General features: G+C 37.9%; 1 protein-coding gene across 1 annotated transcript in view; it reads left to right on the top strand.

Moving 5' to 3' along the window:
* PARD3B (par-3 family cell polarity regulator beta) overlaps positions 1 to 25,466 on the top strand; it is a 1,344,967-nt gene that overhangs the window by 792,604 nt on the left and 526,897 nt on the right. Inside the window, exon 11 of the mRNA XM_069075096.1 lies at positions 647 to 874. Within this exon, the coding sequence (XP_068931197.1) occupies positions 647 to 874 (228 nt within the window). The remainder of the gene's footprint in view (positions 1 to 646; positions 875 to 25,466) is intronic.

Raw genomic sequence — 25,466 nt, 5'->3', positions numbered from 1 at the left:
GCCCTCAAGGAGATTCTAATCTAAAGGAAGACAACATGCCAATAATTATGTACAAGAAGAATATATAATAGATAAATTGGAGATTACCTCAGAGGGAAAGGACTACATTAAGGAGGACCCTTGAGAAGGAGAAATTGTTTAGCAGAGCTCAGTAATATGTTGGTATACTTTAAACTCATATAAACCACATACTTTCCTGAAATTTTAACACATTATCCTCTGTGGGTCTCAGTGTCCTCATCTGTTAAATGAGGGGCAGGATTAGCTCATCTCCAAGCTCCCTTCCAGCTTTAAAGATTGTCTTAGTCTCATTTTCCACTCCTTTAATTATTCAGTATACTCTGCAGAATTTTCTAATGCCTCTGGGTTGTTCCAGATATTAGACCTCTGCCTTAGTCAAAGAGTTGTTGTTGGCCACCATTGCACACTCCTTATGGAGAGCGCATAAGCACAGACTTCTTAGTACATTCATCACTTTACAGAAAGAAAAGAAACAGTCCTTACCCTCTGGGAACAATAGTGCAAAACATTATTAGACCCAATCATCCTGTCTTTGCCAATTGGATTGTGTTTGACAGCCCCTGTGTATGAGACATTTAATCTACTTTCTGTCCTTCACTGTTTTCATCTGCATTTTTCCTAACAGAAAGGGGAGCCTGACCGCTGCTATGTGTTATCCCTGGAGACTCCCGAGCAGCTGACCTTCGAGATCCCCCTCAATGATTCAGGGTCTGCTGGGCTCGGAGTAAGCTTAAAAGGAAACAAGTCCCGAGAGACGGGAGCTGACTTGGGGATTTTTATCAAGTCTATAATCCATGGAGGTGCTGCTTTTAAGGTAGGTGAGGATGGTGCTGACCCTGAAGTGCATGTGTTTGTAGTGGTTTAAGCTGCTGAGTTTGAGAACCGGACTTTAGACTGCTCTAAGGGTATCAGACTGCTATATCATTTCATTCTCAGGAAAACTATCCCTTTTCCCTTTTTCCTCAAAACCCCACACTCACAGAAGATGACAACTTCCCACTTCACGCAGAAAATTAAGGCCAACTAATATTTCCGGTCTTCTTGTCCTCAAAATTTCTTAGTAGTATTACCCACTCTCTCCTCTATCCCTCTTTTCTCAAAGGAAGATCCATCCACACTCCTTGCTGTCATCCCTCACCTTGTGCTTGACCTCTGTCCTCTCCTTTCTCCTCCAGATCCTTTCCCTAGAAATAAGCATGCACCTGAAATCTACCCCACCGCCATTGGCTACTTCCTACCACTTAGAAACATGTAGTCTCCATTTCTAAAGAATACATCCCTTGATCTTTCTGTCCCATGCTCCTTCTGTGCTATCTCTCTCTTCTCCCTCACTGCCAAATTTCTAAAAAAGTTGTCTACACCCGATACCTCCACTTCTTCATGACCATCCTGCAGTTTGTCTCCAGTATTCTACCATTGCAGAAACTGCTGTCTCAAATGTCAGTGATGATCTTCTAGTCATCGAATCCATTGGCCATGGTCCCAGGCCTACCCTTTGACTTCTTTGTCACATTTGATTCGGTTGACCACTTCTTCCTACTCCAGTATTCTGTGGTCTTTTGGTTTCCCAGACATCACACTTTGTCTGGCCCTTGTCCTACCTATGTTACTGACCATTCTCTGTTGATTTTGCTAGTTATTCTCATCTTGTTAAGGCAGGAAGGTTTTGAGTCAGGTGACAGCAGCCTGCTGACATCTATGGACCCTTTCTCAGAACGTTATTAAGAGCAAAACATTAAATACAAAAGATTACACTGAAATATTTTTTGCAAATATTTTTTAAAAATTTTAAATGTAAATTTTTTTAAGTGCAAGAAAAGATATCAAAACCCATGCCTTAAGATAAGCATTAGTAAGGATTCTATCCTGGGTTCTTTTCTCTTTTTAAAAATAAGGGAGTTGGACTAGATAGCCCACAAACCCGGGAAGTATATCAACAAAATTTATTATAAGAAGCTTTTCATGCAAATACAATCAGTTTTAAATAATTGGAGAGAGCAGGCTAGGTGGCACAGTGAGTAAAGTGCTGGCCCCGGAGTCAGGAGGACCCGAGTTCGGTTCCAGCCTCAGACACTTAACACCCACACAAAAAAACTAGCCGTGTAACCTTGGGCAAGTTACTTAACCCCAGTTGCCCTCCAAAAGGCAAAATAATAATAATAATAGTAATAATAATTGGAGAAATATTAATTGTTCATGGATAGGCAGGGCCAATGTAACAAAAATGATCATTCTTTCCCTTTACTTTCTTGACAGTCTCATACATTCCTAGACCTTTTCCTTTATACATATCTTTGAACTTTAAAATGACAGTTCCTTCATACTTTCTTTTTTTTTTTTTGCTTTTTGGAGAGCAATTGGGGTTAAGTGACTTGCCCAAGGTCACATGGGTAGTTTTTTGTGTTAAGTATATGAGGCCAGATTTGAACTCAAGTTCTCCTGACTCCAGGACCGGTGCTCTACTCACTGTGCCACCTAGCCACCCTAATTCTCCATACTTTCTTGACAATCTCATACATTCCTAGAGCTTTCCCCTCTCTCTATATCTTTGAACTTTTATTCTCCGGTTGTGATCTGTAGCAACTTCCCTTGAGATACCTCTGCTACGATGTCCACTTGACACCTTCAAAGCCTAACTTACCTTTTCTTCTAAACCTGATCCTCCTCACTTACCTATTTCTACCAATAACGCTGTCATGCACTAGCACTTCCAAGACAGAAACCTTGGTATTATCTTATATTCTTCTTTCTCCTTAAACTCACCATAGTATCTTCAAAAGAATCCTGCCTATGGAATCTGGGGACCTTAATCAATTCCTGACCCTGACCAATAGTAACTCTTTGACCATGGGCAAGCGTCTTACAATCTTTGGACATCATCTCCCTCATCTCTAAAATAATGGAGTTGGACTAGATAATCCACAAATTTAATTATATCCAAGTTATTTGACATTTCCAAGACTCAGTTTCCTCAACTGTATAATGTATAAGAATATATGTACTATCTACACATGGGGTTGTTATAGGGAAGCACTTTGCAAATCTAAAAAGTGTTATGTAGCTGTGTTATTCTTGTTATTATTATAATACTCAATCATTTACTACTCACATATTACTTGTGTAATATGTCTGTCCTCTTCTCTGTTTTTATTGTCACCTCCTCTAGGTATGGATCTTCATTACTTACTACCCAACCAAACTATTACTATAGCTTTCTAGCATGTATTGCCATTTCTCCACTCCCCTTATATTCCATCTGTAGACTGCTGCCAGACTAACCTTTCTGCATAGCAAATCTGGTTAGGTCATTCCTTCCTTCATAAATCATTAGCAGCTCCTTATTGCCTATGGTATAAACTTCACACTGACATTCAAGGCATGCTACAAGGTCACCACCTTATTTTTCCAGCCTTACCTCATAACATTCTGCTTTGTGCAAACTGAAGTACTGTCTGTCTCCTGAACACTCACTCCCCTACCTGTCTTGATTCTCATCTTTGCTTACGCTGTCCTCTTTACCTGAAGCGTCCTCCTTCATATTAGCCTGTCAAATACCTACATGCTTTTTTCAAGCCATAAATCAGATGTATCGCTTCACATCATTATGGAAACTTTTCGAATCTACTCTCTTAGCCTCTTCCTTCACTTGTAAAATCATGTTAGACAAGATGATCTCTGAGGTTCCTCCCAGTTCCACATCCCATTCACTAGTGTTCCTATTAGTAATGATGCATTTATTATGTGTTGTATTATTTTCTAGTTATTTGCGTATATATGATATCTTCCTACTAGTATGTAAAGTTCCTGAGGGCAGAGATTCATACCCTCCCAAAACTTTGTGACTCTCCCATGCATACACAGTGGGTATTTGATAAATACTTGTGATATTTGAATTTGGATCAATGTTTAACTATTTTCTTACAGACCACAGGAGGTTTTTTTTCTTCTTTAAATAGTTTAAAAAATAATTTCACTCATTCTTTTTTCTATACTGTTTTCTTCCTAGATTTATTTTTAGCATTAATTTTTTTAATTTTGAGTTCCAAATTCTCTCTCTTCCTTCCTCCCAATACATTGAGAAAGTAAGCAGTATGATATTAATTATATATATATGAAGTCATGCAAAATATATTTCCATATTAGCCATGTTACAAAATTTTTAAAAAGTAAGAAACATTTAAAAAATGAAAAAGTGTGCTTCAGTCTACACTCAGAGTTCATCAGTTCTTTCTCTGGAGATGGATAGCATTTTCCATCATGTGTCATTTGGAATTATCTTGATGATTGTTGTGATCTGTAAATAGCCGAGTCTTTGACAGATTATATCATCTTTACAATATTGCTGCTACTGTGTACAACATTCTGCTTCTTCTCACTTCACTTTGCATTAGTTCATAGAAGTCTTCCAAGATGTTTTGAAACCACCCCACTTGTCCTTCCTTATAGCACAGTAGTATTTGTTCATAATCATATATCACAACTTGTTCAGCTCTCCCCCAGTTAATGGGCATCTCCTCAATTTCCAATACTTTGCCATCACAAAAAGAATTGTTATAAATATTTTTGTACATAGAGGTTATTTTCCCTTTTCTCTGATGTTTTATGGAATACAGAACTACTGGTAGTAATGTTAAGTCAAAGGGTATATGAGTTTTATAGCAATAGGTGACCTCTCATGAGAACTACTGAGTTCTACTATTGCATTATGTGTTCTATATGAAGGTCATTATTCTCTTGTAACACATTTGTGTATTTGTACAAGGATTATAAAAAGAATGGATGGCATAGTAGAAAGTGTTGGACCTACATTTGATTCCTCTCTGTGTGTCTTACTAGTTATATGACCTTGAGCGAATCTATCAACCTCTCTCATACTCAGTTTCCTTATTTGTAAAATTGGGGTAATGCCTATAGTATCCACCTCATGGGATATGGTGAGGAAAGGTAGAGATAAAAGAATACACTTTGCAAACCTTAAGACTATAGAAATTTCTACTATTAGAGAGTTGGAGCCACTAACCTCATTCCCAATCCCAAACAACCCAATCCAACTGATATTTATTAAATATTGACTATATTCAGGGATTGAGATACAAAGACAGAACTACACCTGTCCTCAAGGAACTAACATTCTCCTCATTTGTGACTTAGCATTGCCCAGAAGGAAAATTCTGAGAAATTCAAAATTAATTTTAAAAAAGAAACAAACAGACAAAAAATCCAACCCTAAATCCATTCGTTATTCTCCTAAGTCTAAAATATTGTGCCAAATCTAATAAAATGGAATTAAATGAGGATAAATGCATAGTCTGACATAGAGTCAAAAAATGAACTTCACATATACAAGTTGCTGAGGAACAGTTTAGATAGCAGTTTATCTGAAAAGGATTTGGCGAAATTAGTGAACTGAAAGCTTGTTTTAAGTTAAGAGTAAGATATGGAAGCCAAGAAACCTAGTGCTACTTAAGTTCACAGACCTATCTAGTACCAGTCAATCTCCTGACCTCTGATTCTGTGTCACAGCCTAAAGGACATCTTTCACATAGGATCTAGGCTTGATATAAGGGAAAACATCCCAGCAATTAGAACTTTTCCAAAGTAAAATAGACTCCATTTGGGAGACAGTGGATTCTGCCTCATGGGATGTCTTCAAGCAGATTTTGGACAGTCCCTTACCGAGACCCTTGTAGGGAAGATTCTTGTCCAGTTATAGGGTGGCCTTAGATGGCCACAGCAATCCATTCCAATTTGGAGATTTCATGATTCTATGTAATTACTTAGAACATCATGTAGGCTATGCCTTGTTTTATAATTATATCCTTACAAAATGCTTTTTGTTGATGAACTCTTAGTTACTTTGATGATACCAGCTGATTGATATCCATTTTAAATTAATTTTAAGGAGAATTCTACCTAAAGGGTTTGTTTTGAGTAAAATTGGAAGAAATCACTTTCTTTAGAAATTAAAAGCAAACATCTTAGCCATTTTATATTTAATGACTCTAACTCAAGAAAGTATTAGCAATGATAGGGCATGTATGTATTTGTATGTGCGTATGTATGTGCTCACAGAGTCCTGTTGTAGAGCCTCAGAATGGCAGGGAGGCGATCATCAGATCTCAAGTGATACTCCAATAGAGGAAAATTTCTAGCAAGTTCTTCCATGATGGAAAATCTTTGAGTAGGTTCCCTGCAATAAACAAAGTCTACTTTCTCTGGATCAGCCTAATTACAGTTAGTATGGAGTATTCCATCCCCAGTAGTCTGGCTATTCATTGATGAATTCTCTGCCCCTGACAACCCATGAAAAGAAAGAAAAATGCACTTCTGCTGTGGCAGTGGCACATCTATGGGAAAGAGTAAAGAAGTGCTAAGAATCACATAGTTTTTACATTCTATACTATAATTTAGTTGATGATATTCTAAATGTGATGTCTTTGTCTAACCACAATCGGGGAGGACAAGGCCTACAATTTACTCTTACAGAATAACCTAGAACACTGAGGGGTTAAATGACTTACTGTCATATAGCTATTATGTATTTGATGCAGTAATAAAAACAGATCTTCCATTTTTCCAAGATTCACTTTCAGGGTGGTTAGGTGGCATAGTGAATAGAGCACTGACCCTGGAGTCAGGAGGAGCTGAGTTCAAATCTGGCCTCAGACATGTAACACTTACTAGCCATGTGACCTTGGGCAAGTCACTTAACCCCAATTGCCCTGCCTTCCCCCTGCAAAAAAAAAAAAAAGATCCACTTTCTATTCACTATGCTAATGAAACCAAAAGAAAGAAGGAAGTTACAACAAAACAGATAAACTCACAGGAGAACTCAAGGGTTCTCCTTGGAGAAAAGAGTTAGAATAATGAGTTTTACCATACACAGAAAAGCAACAACTAGCATCATTTCATATGATATTTGGTCATTTAGTATTCCATTATTCAAAATAGGTTTTTGCAAAAAAATCATTAAATAATTGCTACATGAGTAAAAGTCTGTGGTAAAGGATAAAGAGGTAGAGTAATTTTAAATTTAATTAAAATTTTAAATTAATTCTTAAAATTCTACAATATTCTCCAAATTAAATCAACATATACTTTAACATTAGCAATAGCAAGAAATATACTGAAAAATATGGATAAGGATTAAGAGATTAAAAAAAAAAGACAGACATACACAGAAACCCCATGAGTATATAACACTAATACTTTCTTTCTTTTGAGAAAAAACAAGTCTAAAGGTTCTAAACATGGGACATACTTAACAACACTACCCAAAAAATGAAATGGTTGCATCTTAACAGACAAGAAAAAACTCATTAATAACCTGAGAGTTGTTCCTTAATGAGCTGTCTGTGTACCCAACTTCTTAAAGCATAAAAATAAGGAGAAAGAATAAAAATTTTCAAATGGTGTGTAATTTTTTTTTAAAAATCTCAATCCAGACATATTTAAATGAATTATTAATGATAAAAAATGGTATATGGATGAAAGAAAGGACATGGATCCCGACTACAATAAATTCATTAAAAATTTAATCAACATGAGTAATTATCATTACAAAGAAACCAAAAACTCCCCCAAAAGCCCTTTGTCAACAAGCACATGAATTATTTGCCAAGCAGACAAATATAGCAGCAAAGGGCAAGACACTGAAATGTAAACTCATTTGTAAAATATTGCAGAGGAAGATAATATCATATTCTCAGCATCATTACCTCATAAAACAAAGAAAAAGAAGTAGAAGTTTGAAGTGATTTATAGAAATCTTGGTCAGAGACCTAATTAAACAAAGTCATCCAAGGACATTAAAGTATAAAAATGGAAGAGTTAAGCACAGAAGGAAAAAAAAGGAAAAGATCTGCAAAAAAAAAATTTATAATAAACATTTTTCACCATCTAACAATAGACTCACCACATTAGGATTCCAAGACCACAGTCCAAGATATACTTTAAGGCAGAAAGAAATGGTAATTTTAAAAAAGATGAAGGAATCAGACCAAGTGTAAATAGAGAAGTTCTGTACTGGAAGTTATACATTTTGAGAGGGCATTGAAGGAGCAATTCACAAAGTATCTGGAGGAGAAGATACCAAAAACATGAAAAAAATATTGGATTTTATTAATAAAGAAAAAAGACTTCTAAGAGAAGCCAGGCAACAACTACTACTGGTCTGTGCCTATTTTTCTATTTCTATAAAATTTTTTGATGATCACCTAGTCTTGGATTGAGCGTATGCTTGATGAGGGCAACTGTGTGGCATAGTGGGTAGAGTACCAGTCCTAAATTCAGGAAGACCTGAGTTCAAATATGACCTCCGAGACTTACTAGTTTTGTGACCCTGGGCAAGTCTCTTATCCCTATTTACCTCAGTTTCCTCATTTGTAAAATAAGCTGGAGAAGGAAATGGCAAACCAGTCCAGTATCTTTGCCAAGAAAATTCCAAATGGGATAACAGAGAGACACAACTGACAAACAACAGATCCTTTATGAAGATTTTAGTAAAGAATCAGGAGGCTTTCACAAACAATATTCTAATAAAATGTAATCTATTGTATTAAAGCAAACCATGTATTAGAGAATGCAATATTACACTGCTTATTGTGTATTGATTATTTTTTAAAGCATTTGATAGGATAGAATATCACCTTAAAACCTATCTTGCAAATACATCTCCATTCTATACATGTATATAACATTCTATACACATGGTAGGTATAAGGCTAAAACATAAAACAATTCCAGAACTCTAAAAAGCCAGAGTAAAAGATGGCATCATGGAAATGTTTGATCAAAACATTGCAAAAGCAAGATGATTGGTGCACAGCCCATTTGGTTCATTGGTATCCTTGAACTATGAGGAGAAAGTGAAGAGGGCCCTTACGCTGTGCATATCCTCTCTGGGGAACTTAGGGGACAACACGGACAAGAGCTACACAAAATGGACAGGCAGAGATTAGTTTAATCTTCCCTATTGTAGGGAATATTCATATTTATGATATCAGATTCATTTAAGCATTTAGCTTAGTGTGTGTGTTTGCACACATGAGGTAAGGAAGGAGGAAATGAGGAAGGGAGGAAGGGGAGAGTGGAGGAAAGAGAAGGAAGTAGAAAGAGAAGAATAAAGGGGAGGGAGAGATGGAGGGGAGAGAAAGAGAGAGGGAGGGAGGGGGAAAAGAAAGGTGGGAGAAGAGAGAGAATGTATATATCACTGTTTTACCTCAGCAGTTTTTCAGTTTTGTTTCCTGCAGAAAGATTTCACATTCCTTTTATGTAAATTTCTTTCCTGACACTGGTCTGCTGAGTCAGGCAATTCACTCCATTAAAAACTACTGGGCAGCATATTTATAGCTAATCTTCAATGGTGCATGGCATCAATCATGAACTCAGCCTTGTTGTAGATATTTAGCGTCTACTTGTCCTATTTACCTTTTTTAGTATAAGTTTGTGGCAGAATCAACTTTCTCATTCAATGCAATCTGATTAACCAAAAAAAAAAAAAAACCCCCTGCCCTACCCCCACCTTCTTCTGTTGCTCCAATCATCTACTACTCCCCATAAAATTGCCACCTGCTTTATGATTCAGTATTATGTGTTACAAAAATTGTTTTGAGACTTTGTTCCCATTGTTTGCAAGATACAAATGTAACAGACTGCAGCCTCCCTCAGGGCCAGGGGAAGGTAAGCAGCAAGAATGTCAGCCTTAAGTTTTTATCAGAAATCAACAAGATGATCTTTTGGTGCCAGCACTGTCTTTTTCTCTTGGCCTTTCCTATCACTAATTAGTTCTCAAGGTGCTTTCCCCTTTAGGGAAGGTGGATTTTGAAGACTAAACCACTGTGAGAAAGTATGACCAAACTCTTCCTGTATTATGTCCCCTCTTGGGCTTCACTTCTTGTAAACAAAGATAGGATACTCCTTGCCAGGTATAAAACCCCTGGATAACAGCTGCTATAATTGAGAGTCCCTTTTTCCATCCATTAACCTCTTCAGCCACTGTGTGTGTGTGTGTGTGTGTGTGTGTGTGTAATCTCTTTAGGGTATGTTTATTATTCTAACTTACTCTACAGATCAAAATTAGGATATTATACTACTCAGTACTTATCTACCATGTTATCAGGATATGTATTCAGCTATACTCTTCCCTTGGTGATCTCATCCATTCCCATGGTTTTAATTATCACCTCTTTGTAAAGGACTCCCAAATCTCTATATCCAATCCCTTTTGTTCCCCAGAGCTCCATTCCTGTATTTCTATCTCAGACTCAACAACTGAATTTATTCATCATCTCCCCTTTAAAACATGCCCTGTCAGTTCTTGCTGTTTTGCTGTTGATGGTACCACCATGGTCTTGGTTAACCAGACTCATCACCTCAGAATCACCTAGTCTCCTCTATTATCTTTCAAGTTACTGTAGTGAATTCCACCTCTGAAATGCCCCCATGCAACTTCCCTTTCCCACTTTAAACACCCTTATTCAGGCACTCATTGCTATTATTTTTCCCTAAACAACTGCCATAGCCTCCTAACTAGAATCACTGCCTCCAGTCTCATTGCCTCTCCAAACTATCACACCAGTGCACTGTCTGAATGATAACCACTTCTCCTTGAGTGCCTCCCCATTTCTTGCTGAAAAAAGTAAAAACTATTTGTTCACATTCAGGCTCTATCCTCTTTATCTCACCCAGCCTGGCTTCATACCATTCCCCATTACCTACATGTCTCTCAAGCCATTCTGCTCATCACCCTTTGTTTTTAGACTCAGCTACCTCATACATAATCCCTTCATTTTCATTACTGTCTTCTCTGTGCTCCAAACTGGGGTGGATATTGGCACCTCTCTCCCCCAAGTATAAGCATTAGATAGATCTCAGTTTACCTGTTCCTTTGCTCAAACTCTTCTTTGTGCCTGGAATGCACATCTTCAAATGCAGACGTCCCCATCCTTTAAGGACTAGCAAAAATGCCACCCTTCTAGGGGTCCTTCTCTGATGACCCCCATTGCTTGGGATCTTTCCCTCATAGACCTTGACATACAACTCTTAAATGGATCTATCATTTAATGTGAATTATTGCTACTGATCCCCATACAAAACTGTCAGCTTAAGGGCAGGAAATCTGTCTTATCTGAAATTAAAAAAAATTATCACCCATAGGGTCTAAAACTATTCTCTTCACATAGTAAGTACCTAATAAAATGTTTGTTAATTGATACAGCATGGCACAATGGAAAGTGTGCTCAATGTGGGATCAGGTATTCTGAGTTTAAAACCTTTCTGTCACTTACTAGCTGTTTCACTGTGACCAAGTGTAATGTCATTGCCAAGGAAAGGCAATTTCCCAAGGTTCAGAATACCAGCATAGGTGCTCTCCATTTTATTCAGTGACAAACCAAGAACAGAGAAGATCAAAACATGACATCATTCCAAATACAGCATTTACTAAATGTGATTAAATAATCTCCAAGGACTACCCCACCCCAGGACCTTCCAATCATTCAATCAATTACAAAGTCTCTGTTCTAAATACTTCTCCACCCCTAGGCTATACCTTAATTAAGTCCACCACAAAGCCCCTCTTCTCAAATGGAGATTAGTTTCCAAACATAAGGTCAAAAGTTCCCCACCCCTGGATCACAATTGAATCTACCCCAGAGTTACATCAAGTTTAAACACAGCACTTAATACCCAAATGGAGGTCTTTTCTTCGAGGCAAGTTCTCAGCAATCTTAGTTCCTGGGGAGACAAGGCTTAGCAAGGCCACAAGATACATTGCCAATCCCTTCATGAATTTATCCTCTGTCTGTAGAACAGTCCTAGAACCCCTGAACACATTAGCAAAGCCCTCTCCCAGGATTTCTGTAAACATACAACAAGAAAATCCTTCTTCAGGGCTTCTGAACCAACAGAAAGGCTCCCAGACCCCTGCAACAACAGCACTGTCCTTCACCAGTGGACAGTATTCACTCTGTCTGCAGGACAGTCTTCAGACCCCTGCAACAACAGCACTGTCCTTCACCAGTAGACAGTATTCATTTTGTCTGCAGGACAGTCTCCAGACCCCTGCAACAACAGCACTGTCCTTCACCAGTGGACAGTATTCACTCTCCGTCTGCAGGACAGTCTCAGGGCTTCTTAGCGAACAGCCAGGTTCCAGGACTTCTTCAACAAAAGGACTGTCTTTCACCAGTGGACAAAGCTGGCAAAACAACATCAAAACAGACAGACAAAGTACCAGCAAAACAGCCATGTCTCCTCAGTCCTTGGCAGCTCAGGGGGCAGGTCTCAAAAGTCCAGGCAATTCAAAGCGGCCACCAGCAATTCTCTTAGTCTCTCTCTCTCTCCACGAGGTGCTGCTTCCAAAAAAGTTCTTCTGCCCCTTCTCTTGTCTCTCCAAATCTGCGTCACCAGCTCCTCCCAGTTCAGGACTTTCTTTTCACATCAACAAGTCCTTCCCACAGGTGGGATTAACAAGCTCTGGGTTTTAACGCAATCAATTTGAAAACCAAGCCAATACAGGGGAATCTTTAATTGCCATTACTATCACACCAAGTCATTTAATCTCAGTAGTTAACCTTACTCAAAGGTAGATAAGGAAGCCTCAATTTCTTCATCTGTAAAATGGGGTGATTATACTAGATGGTTTCAAAGGTCCCTGTATTTATCTTCTTATGATCCTATGATTGATTGATGTTGTTCCCCAAGTATGAAGTAGACTTCACCCTCATTTCATTTCTCCTTGTTAAAGTATGTCCTTTATTTCAAGGGCCCCTTAAGTTGCCACCCCATGAAGCCTTCCCTAAGTCCCCAGTTGAATGTAATTGCTTCCTCCTCAAAATTCTCATAAAACTTTGAATTTTTCTCATATTTTCTATCTTCTAGCATTCATTATAGATATTTGTATATATTTTATCCTTCTCCACCCTCCTTGTCATATTATAAACTTATTGAAGGCAGGCATTGTTTTATCTTTACCTATTTTCTTGTAAAATGCATTGTTCATAATATGTGCTTTTATAAACTTTTAAAAATTTTAATTTAATGTCTTCAAGGCCATCTAAACAATTGTGATTTGCCTCTTATAGTATCACTTGAATGCTTAAAAAAGATTGTCTTAATATCCAGGTTTTTTTTCCCCAGGAAACAAAGCCCAGATATGTTTCTTTCTGCTGACAGGCAATAATAAAGAAGAGTGGTAGACATGGAGTCTGGAGGTCTGGGTTCAGTCTTTACCCAAACACTTAGCTCTATGACCCAGATCAACACTCTTCACCTCTCTGAGTCTATCTCAATATCTGTAAAATGGGAATAATAATATTTACACCACCTGCCTCACAGCATTGGTTTAAGAAAGGTTTTGTAAACCTTGTATCGTAAGAACTATGAAAATTGTGTAAACAGGGGTCTAGATGTTAAGAAAAAAATCAAAGTTACTGACTGCTATTAATGTTATTATTACAGGTCTACAAATCATCCAGGCTGTTTTGGGATTTAGATCTCCATAATATTAGTTATCTTTCAAAACATAATTTTCAGCTTTGTCTCCCAGAGTACAGTCAGCATGTGATTAATGACCCTAACATTTTCCTGTACAGTGATTTGGTTTTTACTCATGCTTGCAACATTGGTACTAATATCCTTGAACACTACTAGCTAGCTTTGTCAGTTTACAGCTGTAGTTATTATTTTTGTTGTTCTCACTGGTTCTGGGCATTTGAGTGTATCATAGTTCTTTCCAGAACCAAAATGTTATGGATTTAAGCATCTGTATTGCTTTTTGGTGAGTTGGGGATATTTTGTAGAACTGTGACTGGAATGAAATTGTGAGGTCCATAACCCTTTGGGCAAGAGGATGATTTCACGATATTTCACTTTTGTGATTGGAATTGAAAACGAATATGGTTTTTCTTGCTGTTTTCAGAAAACAGCTGCCTTTCCCCAAAGTCCACATAATCACAGACTGTTTTGAAAGAAACCCAATTGTAAGACTTGATGACCAGCTTGAAGTCATCAGATCTTTTGTTATTTATTTTCAGATCATATTCTGAATCCTGATATTGTACTGACTTAAATACAGTCCTAGGGATTACATATTTAATTATGAAAACCATAGCATGAGATTTCCCAAATGCATTCAATGTGTAGCAAAATGTTGAGGACTTCTGTTTCTAAAAGAAAGACTCTAAAGTGTATATGTAGAATGGATTTCAGTAGACAATAAGCACCCTTTTGAATTAATTAGCATTCTTTAAAAAATGTGTCTTAATAGAAGTTGTCAACATAGACCAAAAATTCTTAAATATTGTACTGTGAAATTTGAATAGAATGACTTTAAGAATGAAGACATCCTGTTGAAAATCTGGGAAATCAAGACAAAATTCCAGTGAAAATGCATTACTTGCTAAGAACAAAGTGGGGATCTATCATAGAGATTCTTTTAATGAATTGTGAAATGGAGATTGAGCTCAGAAATAAACGTTTATTGAGCCTAAAAGATGGTCAGAGTAGGATAGCCAAATGGCCTCTCGATCTGGGCCTCAGAGGGTAGTAGTACCATGATAGCTTCACTTCAGGTCAAGGGTCTGGTCTTTAACTCTATAGGTTGAAGAACTAAGTTTTATTAATTCATCTAGAGGTGAACAGGCTCTTGGGAACTGATTCAAGCAAAGAAAAGTAAAAAACCACTGATACAGAAACCAGAATGTCAGTTTATTATTTCACAAGGGCTGATCTGTCTGGAATATCTGATACCAGTAATTCCCAAACTTCTGGTGGAAGTGCACACTGGAGAAGCCAAATTACAAATTTATAATGAGAAATATCCTTTCACCAGCCACAGAAGTCTCGTCAGCACTTCCTTTTCTCAGTTGAAATATCTACATGACAAAATTAATAATAGAAGGATTTTTTGGTGAATAAAGATAGAGAATAAAAGGAATTGAATTTTCTTTTAAAAATAATTTTATTGATGCCTTTTATTTTTACAGCATTATAATTTCTCTCTGTATCTTTCTACCACTTATGCCATTAGAGAGACAACCCATATAAAAATTTAAAATAAAGAAAAAATTGCAAAACTAATCAATACATCAAAAAAGCTTAATGATAATGTACAGAGTTCCACACATATGGACCTCAAACTTCTGTGAAGGAAAAGGAAGAAGCGATGAGGAATATTGTGCTTAAGTTCTGTTGGTAACATACAGCTAACAAACATGTAGTGCCTCTTCTTACCATCTTAGTCCCCAACTCCATATGCCAAAATGTGTTGAGAGGACAAGAATAGAAAAAAGAGGCAGGAGAGGATTTCTCAGGACAGTTCTTGAGGGCAATGAAAGGACACAAATAGGCTCCTAAAATAGGAAACTATAGGAACACAAAGCTGCTACAACTTGTCCAAGTTGTTTGACTTCCCTGGGCCTTGATTTCCTTACCTGTAAAATAACTTGCAATCTTTGTTGTTGTTGTTGTTGTTGTTGTTTTTGGGGGGGGAGGCAATCAGAGTTAAGTGACTTGCCCGAGGTCACTGAGGTTGATTTTTAACCCAGGTCCTCCTATCTCCACAGTCGATGCTCTATCCACTGTACCACTGCACCCTGCCTCCTTTTCTTCTAGCTCTAGTTCTATGATCCTGTAAGTGGCTGATTCAAGAACCTTTCTTCTATAATTCAGGGAGACAGAATCCCTTATCCATTGTTATCCATGAGTCAGTGATGTCCCTGTGGAATGCAGACCATGTGGGTATGTATTTCAGGGAAGGTCTTAACTTATTCCCTCACAGAGTTCTTAGATTCTGCAGACGGTTTTTCTGTTTCTTCTTCTAAAGGAGATTTGAATGTTGGCCTCAGTTCATTAGACAGTTTTAACTATTTTTTTTAAGTACCTAATTCATGCAAGGTCAGAAGCTGGGAATCCAGGACAGCCCAAAATTGACCTGATCTTACATGGAACTTTTGTTGTACTGGTGTTAGTTGCCTCAAGAATGGGAGTGCCATTGATGAGATTGACAACATACTTGGCAGCATTTGACCCTTAGTCTGAGATAACACCTCTGGAATACCTCCTATGGTACATTCCTAGGAACATACTTTGGAAAATGTATTCAAATATAATAAGATCTTTTATACTTTACTTACTCAACCAACCAAGTAGAACACTTTTGTTAGCTGGTCAGAGTGTACTCTTCTGGATGGTAATAGAGACACACTGACAATTTAACACTGCCTTTTTTTTTTTTCCATTTATGGAACATTGTTTTCTTCCTCCCACCTTCCCTACTAAGAAGGAAGGAAGGAAAGAAAGAAGAAGGAAGATATAAGCACAGTCTAGTGAAACAAATTCCCACATTGATCAAGTCAAAAAATGTGTTTCCTATTCAGCAGATTAGTCCACCATTTCTATCATGAGGAAGGCAGTATGTTCATCTTCATCACTCCTCCTGAATTGTGGTTACTTACTTGATTGTAGTTCTTAAGTCTTTCAAAATTGTTTGATTTTTGAAATATTGAGTTTTTTTGACACACATTGAACCTTCTGTAAAGCCAAGCATGAGCAGCTTTCCAGAGGACTGCTGCTATGAACAGCTTCAAGGTTCTGATTACATAGTATAGCAAACTCTCTATTTATTCATCAGTAAATTAAGGTAAAACATTCACAGAAAATCAAGGTATACCTTCACCATGTCACAGTTCAACAACTTAACACCAAAATGGCCAAATAGTTTTCACCAGAATGGTCACATAGTTTTAAGCAAAGTACATTCATTTAGTTAATCACAAAGTCCTTAATTCAGTCACAAAGTACAAAAGTCAAAGTCCTCCACTCATGGAGTACAATTAAGTTACAATTTCATGAGTCACTACTCAGTACCCTCTTAAGGCTAGTGGAAAGTACAAGGGCCATCCTCAAGTAAGTTACAGTTTTATCTGTCACTATTCAGTATCTTCTTAAAGGGTAGTGGAAAGTACAAAAGTCCATCCATCCCTAGGTCACAAGTAAATTACAGTTTCATCAGTCACTAATCAGTACCCTATTTCATCAGTCACTACTCAGACAATTTCATCAGTCACTACTCAGTACCCACAGAGAGGTCTTTTCATCTTGACTTGAGGCAGGCTTTCAGCTTCTATGGCTCCTCTTCCATGATCTCAGCTCCTGCCCAAATCTAACCAAGTGCTACCTGAGTTCAAAGGCAGAAAGCTCCCAGTTCCTTGTCCAGCTCTCCATGCAATTCCTGTTCCATATTGAAGCTCACAGTGTCCAGTCTACCTCAAGTCCTTCACAGTTTCTGTTCCTGGGAAGAGAAAACTTAACAGAGCCACAACAATATCTACACACATCAAGCTTAGCAGAATTACAACAATATTCACACACATGGTCAGCACTATCATCTCAATTCACTTTCTGCCTATGAAATCAACATAGACCCTAAACAGACAAAGTACCAACAACACAGTCATGCTTCCTCTGGCAGCTCCAGCTGGCCCTCAGAAGTCTTCGGCAGCTCCAGCTGGTTCTTGGAAGCTCTCAGCAGGATCATGGCTGGCTCTCTAAAGAAGCTCCACCACCACAAATTCTGTTCTCAAAATCAAAATCACTTTATCCAGCCTCCACATGGCTTGCTCCCAGAAATTCTGTCTCAGTTTTCAATTCTCATTTTTCTCCTCAGTTCTTCTCAATTCTTAGTTCAGTCTTCAGTCCAGCGATAGCAGCCTAGCCTCCAGATGCTTGCTGAGAGAAATTTTCAATCTCTCTCTCTCTCTCTCTCTCGCGTACTCTCTCTTTCCCTCTCTCTCTCTCCCCTCCCCTCTCTCTGGCAGCAGCTGCCTTGCAACCATGATGCTTACCCCAAGAAATTCTGACTCTCCCAGCTGGGGCTTTTCCTTATATACTCCTATTATGTCAGCAACATGGGTTCATACTTGTTTCTTTACAGAGGCTTGATTTGAAACTAAGTTCTTAGTTAGTACCTGTTAGCTTGGCAATGCAAAGGGATCTTTAAATTTCATTACTATTACACCTTCTTAATTTTATTTCTTTGGGGTGTAGGCCTAGTAGCAGTATTGTTTTGAGGCATAATTCCAAATTGCTTTCTAGAATGGTTGAACCAATTCACAACTCTGTCATTTTCTTTGATCAGCTTTGCCAATTTGTTGGGTTTGGTGAGGAGCCACAGAGCTGCTTTGATTTGCATTTCTCTTATTCTTAGTGATTTTGGAGCATTTGGGTTTCTTCCCTGTTAATATCTTCAGACCATTTATCAACTGGGGGATGGAATGGCTTTTGTTCTTATAAGTCTGAATCATTTCTTTATAGATCTCAAAAATAAGACTTAATCAGAGAAATTTGCTACATTTTTCAGTTTTATTGCTCCTCTTCTAATTTTAGCTTCAGTGAATTTGTGTGATTAAAAAAAAAATTATGTCATCAAAATCATCCATTTTGCCTTCTATGAATACAAATACAGAACAATTTACAGAACTATGTACCTAAAGATAGATCAGACGGCAGAAATATTAATTACTTATGATTAGGTCCAGTCAATATAATAAAAATTAAACAGTGCCTTAATTAATTTATTTATTCAGTGCTATACCAATCAAGCTACCAAAGGATCACTTTCTAGATTTAGAAAAACAATTAACAAAAATAATATAGAGGTTTAAAAAAAGCTCAAGAATCTCAAGTGAAATAATGAAAACAAAAGTGGGAAGGGAGCCTAGGTGACCTCAAATTATAGTATAAAAGTATAATTCTCAAAACAACTCTGTACTGGTTTTAAAAAACAGAACTATGCTCTGGAGGAGAGAGTGGGGCTGCTGGCTTTGCACAGCCCTCCCTCACTTAAATCCAATTCACTTGCATGTCATGGCATCACTTTCCTCATGTCTCTGTCTTCTTTGAAAATGAAGGCCAAACACCAACCTCAGATTACAGCAGATAAAATGGCTTTTCTTTTTTTTCCTAGACTCTATACAAACTACCACCCATGTCCTAAGAAAACATTCTCCCAGACATGTTAAAATACAATTGACTAGTTTATGTCTTTCCTTAAAGGCATTTATATTCAAGTCATGCTTTTCCAAAGATATCCTAGGAGACTCTTCAGACTTTATATTTAAGTTTGAGAAAGTGGTCCTCTTAACTCCTAGGTAGCAGATTATTACATCCCAAAGTCAGCCAGTCCATAAGTATTTATCATTTACTAGACACTGTGCTAAGAGCTGAGGATATAAGAAAAGGTGAAACAAAGCAAAAAGATAGTCTCTAAACTCAAAGAGTTTTAAAGGGCAGGTAACATGTAAATGTGTACATATTTATAAGGCAGATATGCTGTAAATGGTTGATAATCTCAGAGCAACAAAGAAACATTACTTGTTATAATATGATTATTTGACAACAGATGTTTTTTTCTTTTGTTACACCTTAGATAGGTGTAATCCCTCTGAGGAGTTTGCAGAGACATTCTAATTGCATCAACAACCCATTAACACCTATGGTACAATGGGGAAAAAAAGTTAGAACTGGGGTCAGTGTACTTGTATTCTAGTACTGCTCTACTGTGTAACCTTGGGTAAGTCACTTCTCTCTGGGGCCTCTGTTTATTCATCTGCAAAAATAAGGAGGTAGCAGTACCTTTATGTTCTGTATCTGCCATCCTGTGATCATGTCTAAGTGTTGCTTACTTCTTCATCTGGCCATTCTAATTCATTTAAATATAATAAATAACATCTGTTTCAGAGGGTGATGAATTTTGTCTTCCTACTCTGGGGTGGTACCCAATGTAGTAAAGAGAACATTATCCAAAAATATAAAATAATAATAATAATAATAATAACCAGCTGCTTCTGTGATTTAGAAGTACTCTTTAATGGTCTTAGAATGAACTGGAATATTTAAATTCCATCCCAACCCTTGCATATACACAGAATCTGAAATAGGTATGAATGATATGACTTGATTCCTAAGTTAAGTACAAGTTTGTGGTGAGTGACCTGAAAGATGCAGAATGTCATTGTCTACAGTATTTAGGAACATGCTGACAAAAGAACATTAACCTTTATCAAGCAGTGCTAATGTTAAACTGATGTTACCAAAATTTAGATTCTTGGCATGTCCGATTTGAAATGCTTCTGTGTATCCCTAGAAAGGCAGGGAGCAAGGGAGCTGCTCCAGGACCTCCTGATCCATCAGTATGCAGCTCATTTAACTGCATGCAAATTGTTTAACTGTAGTACAGGCAGAGTTCCCAGAGTAAGTCATTTCCATTTCTTTCACTGCCGGTTATCTATAAATCATCTAACAGATCTATAGTAAATGAATGTAAAGAGAGACAAAAGGAGCATTTTTAAGCAATCTTTAAGTTAAATGTATTTCCCCCCATCAATTTCCTCCTTTAGAGTTGATATTTTATTCTCTATTGTATCATTTCACTAAATAATTTGGCCTTTGGGGCTTGAAATTTATTGATAGAATCTAGAAATGTTGATCCAGTGGGACTTGGAGGGATAGACTACACCCAGGTAAAGTAGATATTAAGGAAACTTTGAGGCTGAACAGAAAAAAGTCTTTTTCAATGCCTTTGCCAAATAGTTTCCTATAAATTAGCATCTCTTTTGCCCAGATCTTTGATTATAACTATGCAGGACACTTTCAGTGTGGAAAAATACTTAAGTGAATTAGATAAGAAATTCATAGTCTTACAGAGTTGCCCAAGGCACTGTGAGGATAAGTGGCCTGCCTCCAGTCATACAGGCTGTATGGAGTAGGGACAGAACTTGAACCCAGATTTTATTTGTTTCTTTGTTTTTTTCTGACTTATATCAGCTTTCTCTTCACAACTTTTTGCTTGTATTTTGTTTTGGTTGTATACATCATTTTCATTATTACTGTTTTAAGCCAAAAATTTTTACTAGCATTAAAATTTTCTCATGAAGTACCATCCCTATCATGTGGAAAGAATGCCAGAATTCCTCAGAAACGAGTTCAAATCATGCTTGTTTATGCAGTACAAAACCTAGAAAACAATAAGAAACTAACCTGGTCTCTTTTCAGACTCAATCAGTGATAACTGTTGCAACTTGGCCCTTAAGCTATCTTTATTCTAAATTCTTCCTTGTCCAGCCTAGCAGAACAAAGATAAATCAGCCACTGAGATGTCCTGCTCCACTTTACCAAGAGACACAAGATAAGATGCATTTTGTGAACAATGAAAAATAGGAGCTTTTTCTATATTTTACAGTTGTGCAGAATAAGAATCCTACTTTTAAAAATAAGTTATAAATCAAATGCAAAAATGTATGTAAAGTGATTTTCAAGCTGCTTATATAAATGTGAATTATAATTATTATTAACTAAAATATGTGACAAGTATTCAGCAGTCGTAGCTCATATTTACCAACTGTCTTGCTCCCCCCCACACACACAAACAAAAATTTCTTTCATCTGTGTTCATTCATGTAATTAGGTTAATTATCTATTTAACCTAAGAGTACTAATTAATATTACTATGTAACCTAAGATTAATGTCCATTAGAAGGTATTTATTAATCACCTACTGTGTACTAGACCCTGTGTTAGAGCAAGGTACTTATATTGTATCAGGGAAGACAATGTGCATGCTATAAATTTATATAAAGTTTCTATGTGAAATAAATCTGCAATAAGTTAGGAGAGTGGGAAGGAGAGGCATTTCAGTACTTGCTGTGGGTTTATGAAAGACTCCTCATGTAGAAGGTAGCATTTGAGCTAAGCTTTGAAGGAAACTAGGGGATTGGAGGGGGCAGCTAGGTGGCACCATAGTACACAGAGTGCTATGCCTACAGTCAGGAAACCTCTTCTTCACGAGTTCAAATCCAGTTACCAGCTAAGTCCCTTAACTCTGATTGCCTCAGTTTCCTCATCCATAAAATGAACAGAAGAAGGAAATGGCAAACTGTAATGTAATGCCAAGGAAAGGCAACTTCCCAAGGTTCAGAATACCAGCATAGGTGCTCTCCATTTTATTCAGTGACAAACCAAGAACAGAGAAGATCAAAACATGACATCATTCAAAATACAGCATTTACTAAGTGTGATTAAATAATCTCCAAGTACTACCCCACCCCAGGACCTTACATTCAATCAATTACAAAGTCCCTGTTCTAAATACTACTCCACCCCTAGGCTGTACCTTCATTTAGTCCACTACAAAGCCCCTCTTCTCAAATGGAGATTAGTTTCCAAACATAAGTAAAGTACATTCATTTGTTCAACCATAGAACACAAAAAGGTCAAGTTCCCCACCCCTAGATCACAATTGAATCTACCCCAGAGTTACATCAAGTTTAAGCACAGCACTTAATACCCAAATAGAGGTCTTTGCTTCATCTTGACACAAGGCAAGTTCTCAGCAATCTTAGTTCCTGGGGAGACAAGGCTTAGCAAGGCCACAAGATACATTGCCAGTCTCTTCATTGATTCATCCTCTGCCTGCAGAACAGTCCTAGAACCCCTGAAAACATTAGCAAAACCCTCTCCCAGGATTTCTGTAAACATGCAACAAGAAAATCCTTCTTCAGGGCTTCTGAACCAACAGAAAGGTTTCCAGACCCCTGCAACAACAGCACTGTCCTTCACCAGTGGACAGTATTCACTCTCTGTCTGCAGGACAGTCTCAGTAGCTCTGAACCAACAGAAAGGTTCCCAGACCCCTGCAACAACATCACTGTCCTTCACCAGTGGACAGTATTCACTCTCTGTCTGCAGGACAGTCTCAGGAGCTCTTAGCCAACAGCCAGGTTCCAGGACTTCTTCAACAGGACTGTCTTTCACCAGTGGACAAATCTGGCAAAACAACATCAAAACAGACAGACAAAGTACCAGCAAAACAGCCATGTCTCCTCAGTCCTTGGCAGCTCTGGGGCAGGTCTCAAAAGTTCAGGGCAATTCAAAGTAGCCCTCAGCAATCCTCTCAGTCTCTTTCTCTCTGCCTCCATGAGGGTGCTGCTTCCAAAAAGTTCTTCTGCCTCTGTCTTGTGTCTCTCCAAATCTACATCACCAGCTCCTCCCAGTTCGTGTCTCTCTTTTCAAGTCAACAAGTCCATCCCACAGGTGGGATTAACAAGGTCTGGGTTTTAACACAATCAATTTGAAAACCAAGCCAATACAGGGGAATCTTTATATTCCATTACTATCACACAAACCACTCCAGTATTCTTGCCTAGAAAATCCCCAATGGGATCATGGTGAGTTGTATGCAACTAAAAAATGACTCAGTGAAGATCTAAGAGGTAGAGGTGGGAAGAGAGTGCACTCCAGAATGGGAGGAAAGCATGTGAAAAGGCATATATAGATGGGATTTGGGATAGCATATATGAGCAACAGCAAATTATCTGCACAAAATTGTGCATGAAGGTAAATCATATATAAGCCAGGAAAGGTAGGTTGAAGGCAACTTGTGAAAGGCTTTAATATATTTGGTCCTAAAAGGTAATAAGGCTCCAGTGTAGCTTATTAAGAAGTTGTATGCCCAGCGCACAGATGGAGGCCTGTATCCTGACGCCGTGGCATGCAAAGGCCCAGATGCCAGACATGTAGACGGAGGCCCAGAGAGGCCTGATCAATGTGTCAGCAAGTTAACCCACCAAACACAAAGGCCATTGCCAGGCCTATCACTGAAGGGTTATAACTGGACGGAGCAGGGTAAGGATCAAATGCAGGGCCCCTGGCAGGAGCAGCATCTCCTCCTGGGACTACCAATCCACAGAGCCCAGAAATTTAAAAAGCCCCTATCTGGAATTCCAGGGACCAGGATTACTGAGTGAACCCCGGCTGCTCCAAACCCCCCCACTGACCCTGAAAACATAGTAATTATTGCCCTGGGGCAAAACCTAAAACAGGCTTGGGAACCCTAGAGGAGGGGCATGGCTAGGGCCTTGCCACAATATGGGTAGAAAGCAGACTGCAAAGACAAAGATTCTGGAGTCCTACCATCCTGAGAGGGAGGAACCAAATTCAGAAGGAGACAGTGTTGACTCCATCACAGCTGAAGCCTCAACAGGCAACTGGTTTCAAGTACAGAAAGCATTCTTAGATGAGCTCGAAAGGAACTTTAAAAACCAAATTAGAGAGATAGAAGATAATTCTTTTAAAATCAAAATGGCAAAATTAGACAAACATTACAATGCATAGAACAGCTTCTTAAAAAGAAAAATGTGTGATATGGAAAAGGAGCTCTAAAAACTAACCTAGGAAAATAATTCACTAAAAATTAGAATCAACTAAATTGAAGCAAATAACTCTATGAGGAATCAAGAATTAGTCAAACTAAACGTCAAGAATGAAAAATTAGAAAAAGAGGTAAAATATCTCAATAGAAAAAAAAAACTTACCTGGAAAACAGATCCAGGAGAGATAATCTGAGAATCATAGGCCTACCAGAAAATCATGATGAAAAAATGAGCCTGGACAACATCTTCCAAGAGCTCATCAAGGAAAACTGCCCTGAGATACTAGAACCAGAGGGTAAAATAGAAATTGAGAGAATCCACCAGACATCTCCTGAAAGAGATCCCAAATTGAAAAGTCCTTGAAATGTTGTGGCCAAATTCCAGAACTGCCAAGTAAAAGAGAAAATATGACCAGTGGCTAGAAACAATTCAAATATCATGGAACCACAGTGAGGATGGCACAGGATCTGGCAGCCTCTACACTGAAAGATCAGAAGAAGTGGAATACAATTTTTCACAAGGCAAAAGATCTCAGGTTACATACAACCAAGGATGACCTACCCAGAGAAACTGAACATATTCTTGCAGGCAAGGAGATAGTCTTTAAATAATATAACAGATTTCCAGACCTTCCTGATGAAAAAGCCAGAGCTCAATGGAAAACTCAACCTCCAATTATGAGACACAAGAGAGACATAGAAAGTAAACCAGGAAAACACCCCCCACACACACACACACACCCTGTTACTTAATAAGAGCAAACTATATATAGACAAGTAGAGGGTATGAGTATCAATTATGTAAAATGATGATAATAAAAACTTATTAAGGGCTACAAAGGGACTGCAATGGAAGAAGAGGAAAGAATGAAGTGGAAAAGGGTAAATCATGCCACATAAAGATACATAAAAACAATATCAAAAGAAGAGAGGGAGATAGGTATTATATAAGCTTTTCCCTCATTGGTTCTGGTGCAATGAGGGAATAACACAACTAGTTAAGCATAGGACTCTATCGAGAAGAGACAAAGAATATATCATAATAGAGGGAAAGAGGGGAGGGAGATGAACTTTACATGAGATTTGTTCCTGTCACTCTTGGTGGGAAGAATAAATAACATATTAAGTAAGGGGGAAGGAGAGGAAAAGGGAGGGGGGCTGATAAGAATGGAATACTGAAGGATACAGTGGTCAAAAGGAAAACTCTTAAGGAAGGGAAGGGAGAAGGTGAGAAAAT

The sequence above is a fragment of the Petaurus breviceps genome, unplaced genomic scaffold (genome assembly GCF_028583685.1).
Source record: "Petaurus breviceps papuanus isolate PSGF00001 unplaced genomic scaffold, PetGlider_PUasm1.0 90903, whole genome shotgun sequence".
Classification (NCBI taxonomy): Eukaryota; Metazoa; Chordata; class Mammalia; order Diprotodontia; family Petauridae; genus Petaurus; species Petaurus breviceps.
Note: the sequence above shows the minus strand (reverse complement) of the source record. Positions and strands in the feature narration are given on the sequence as shown.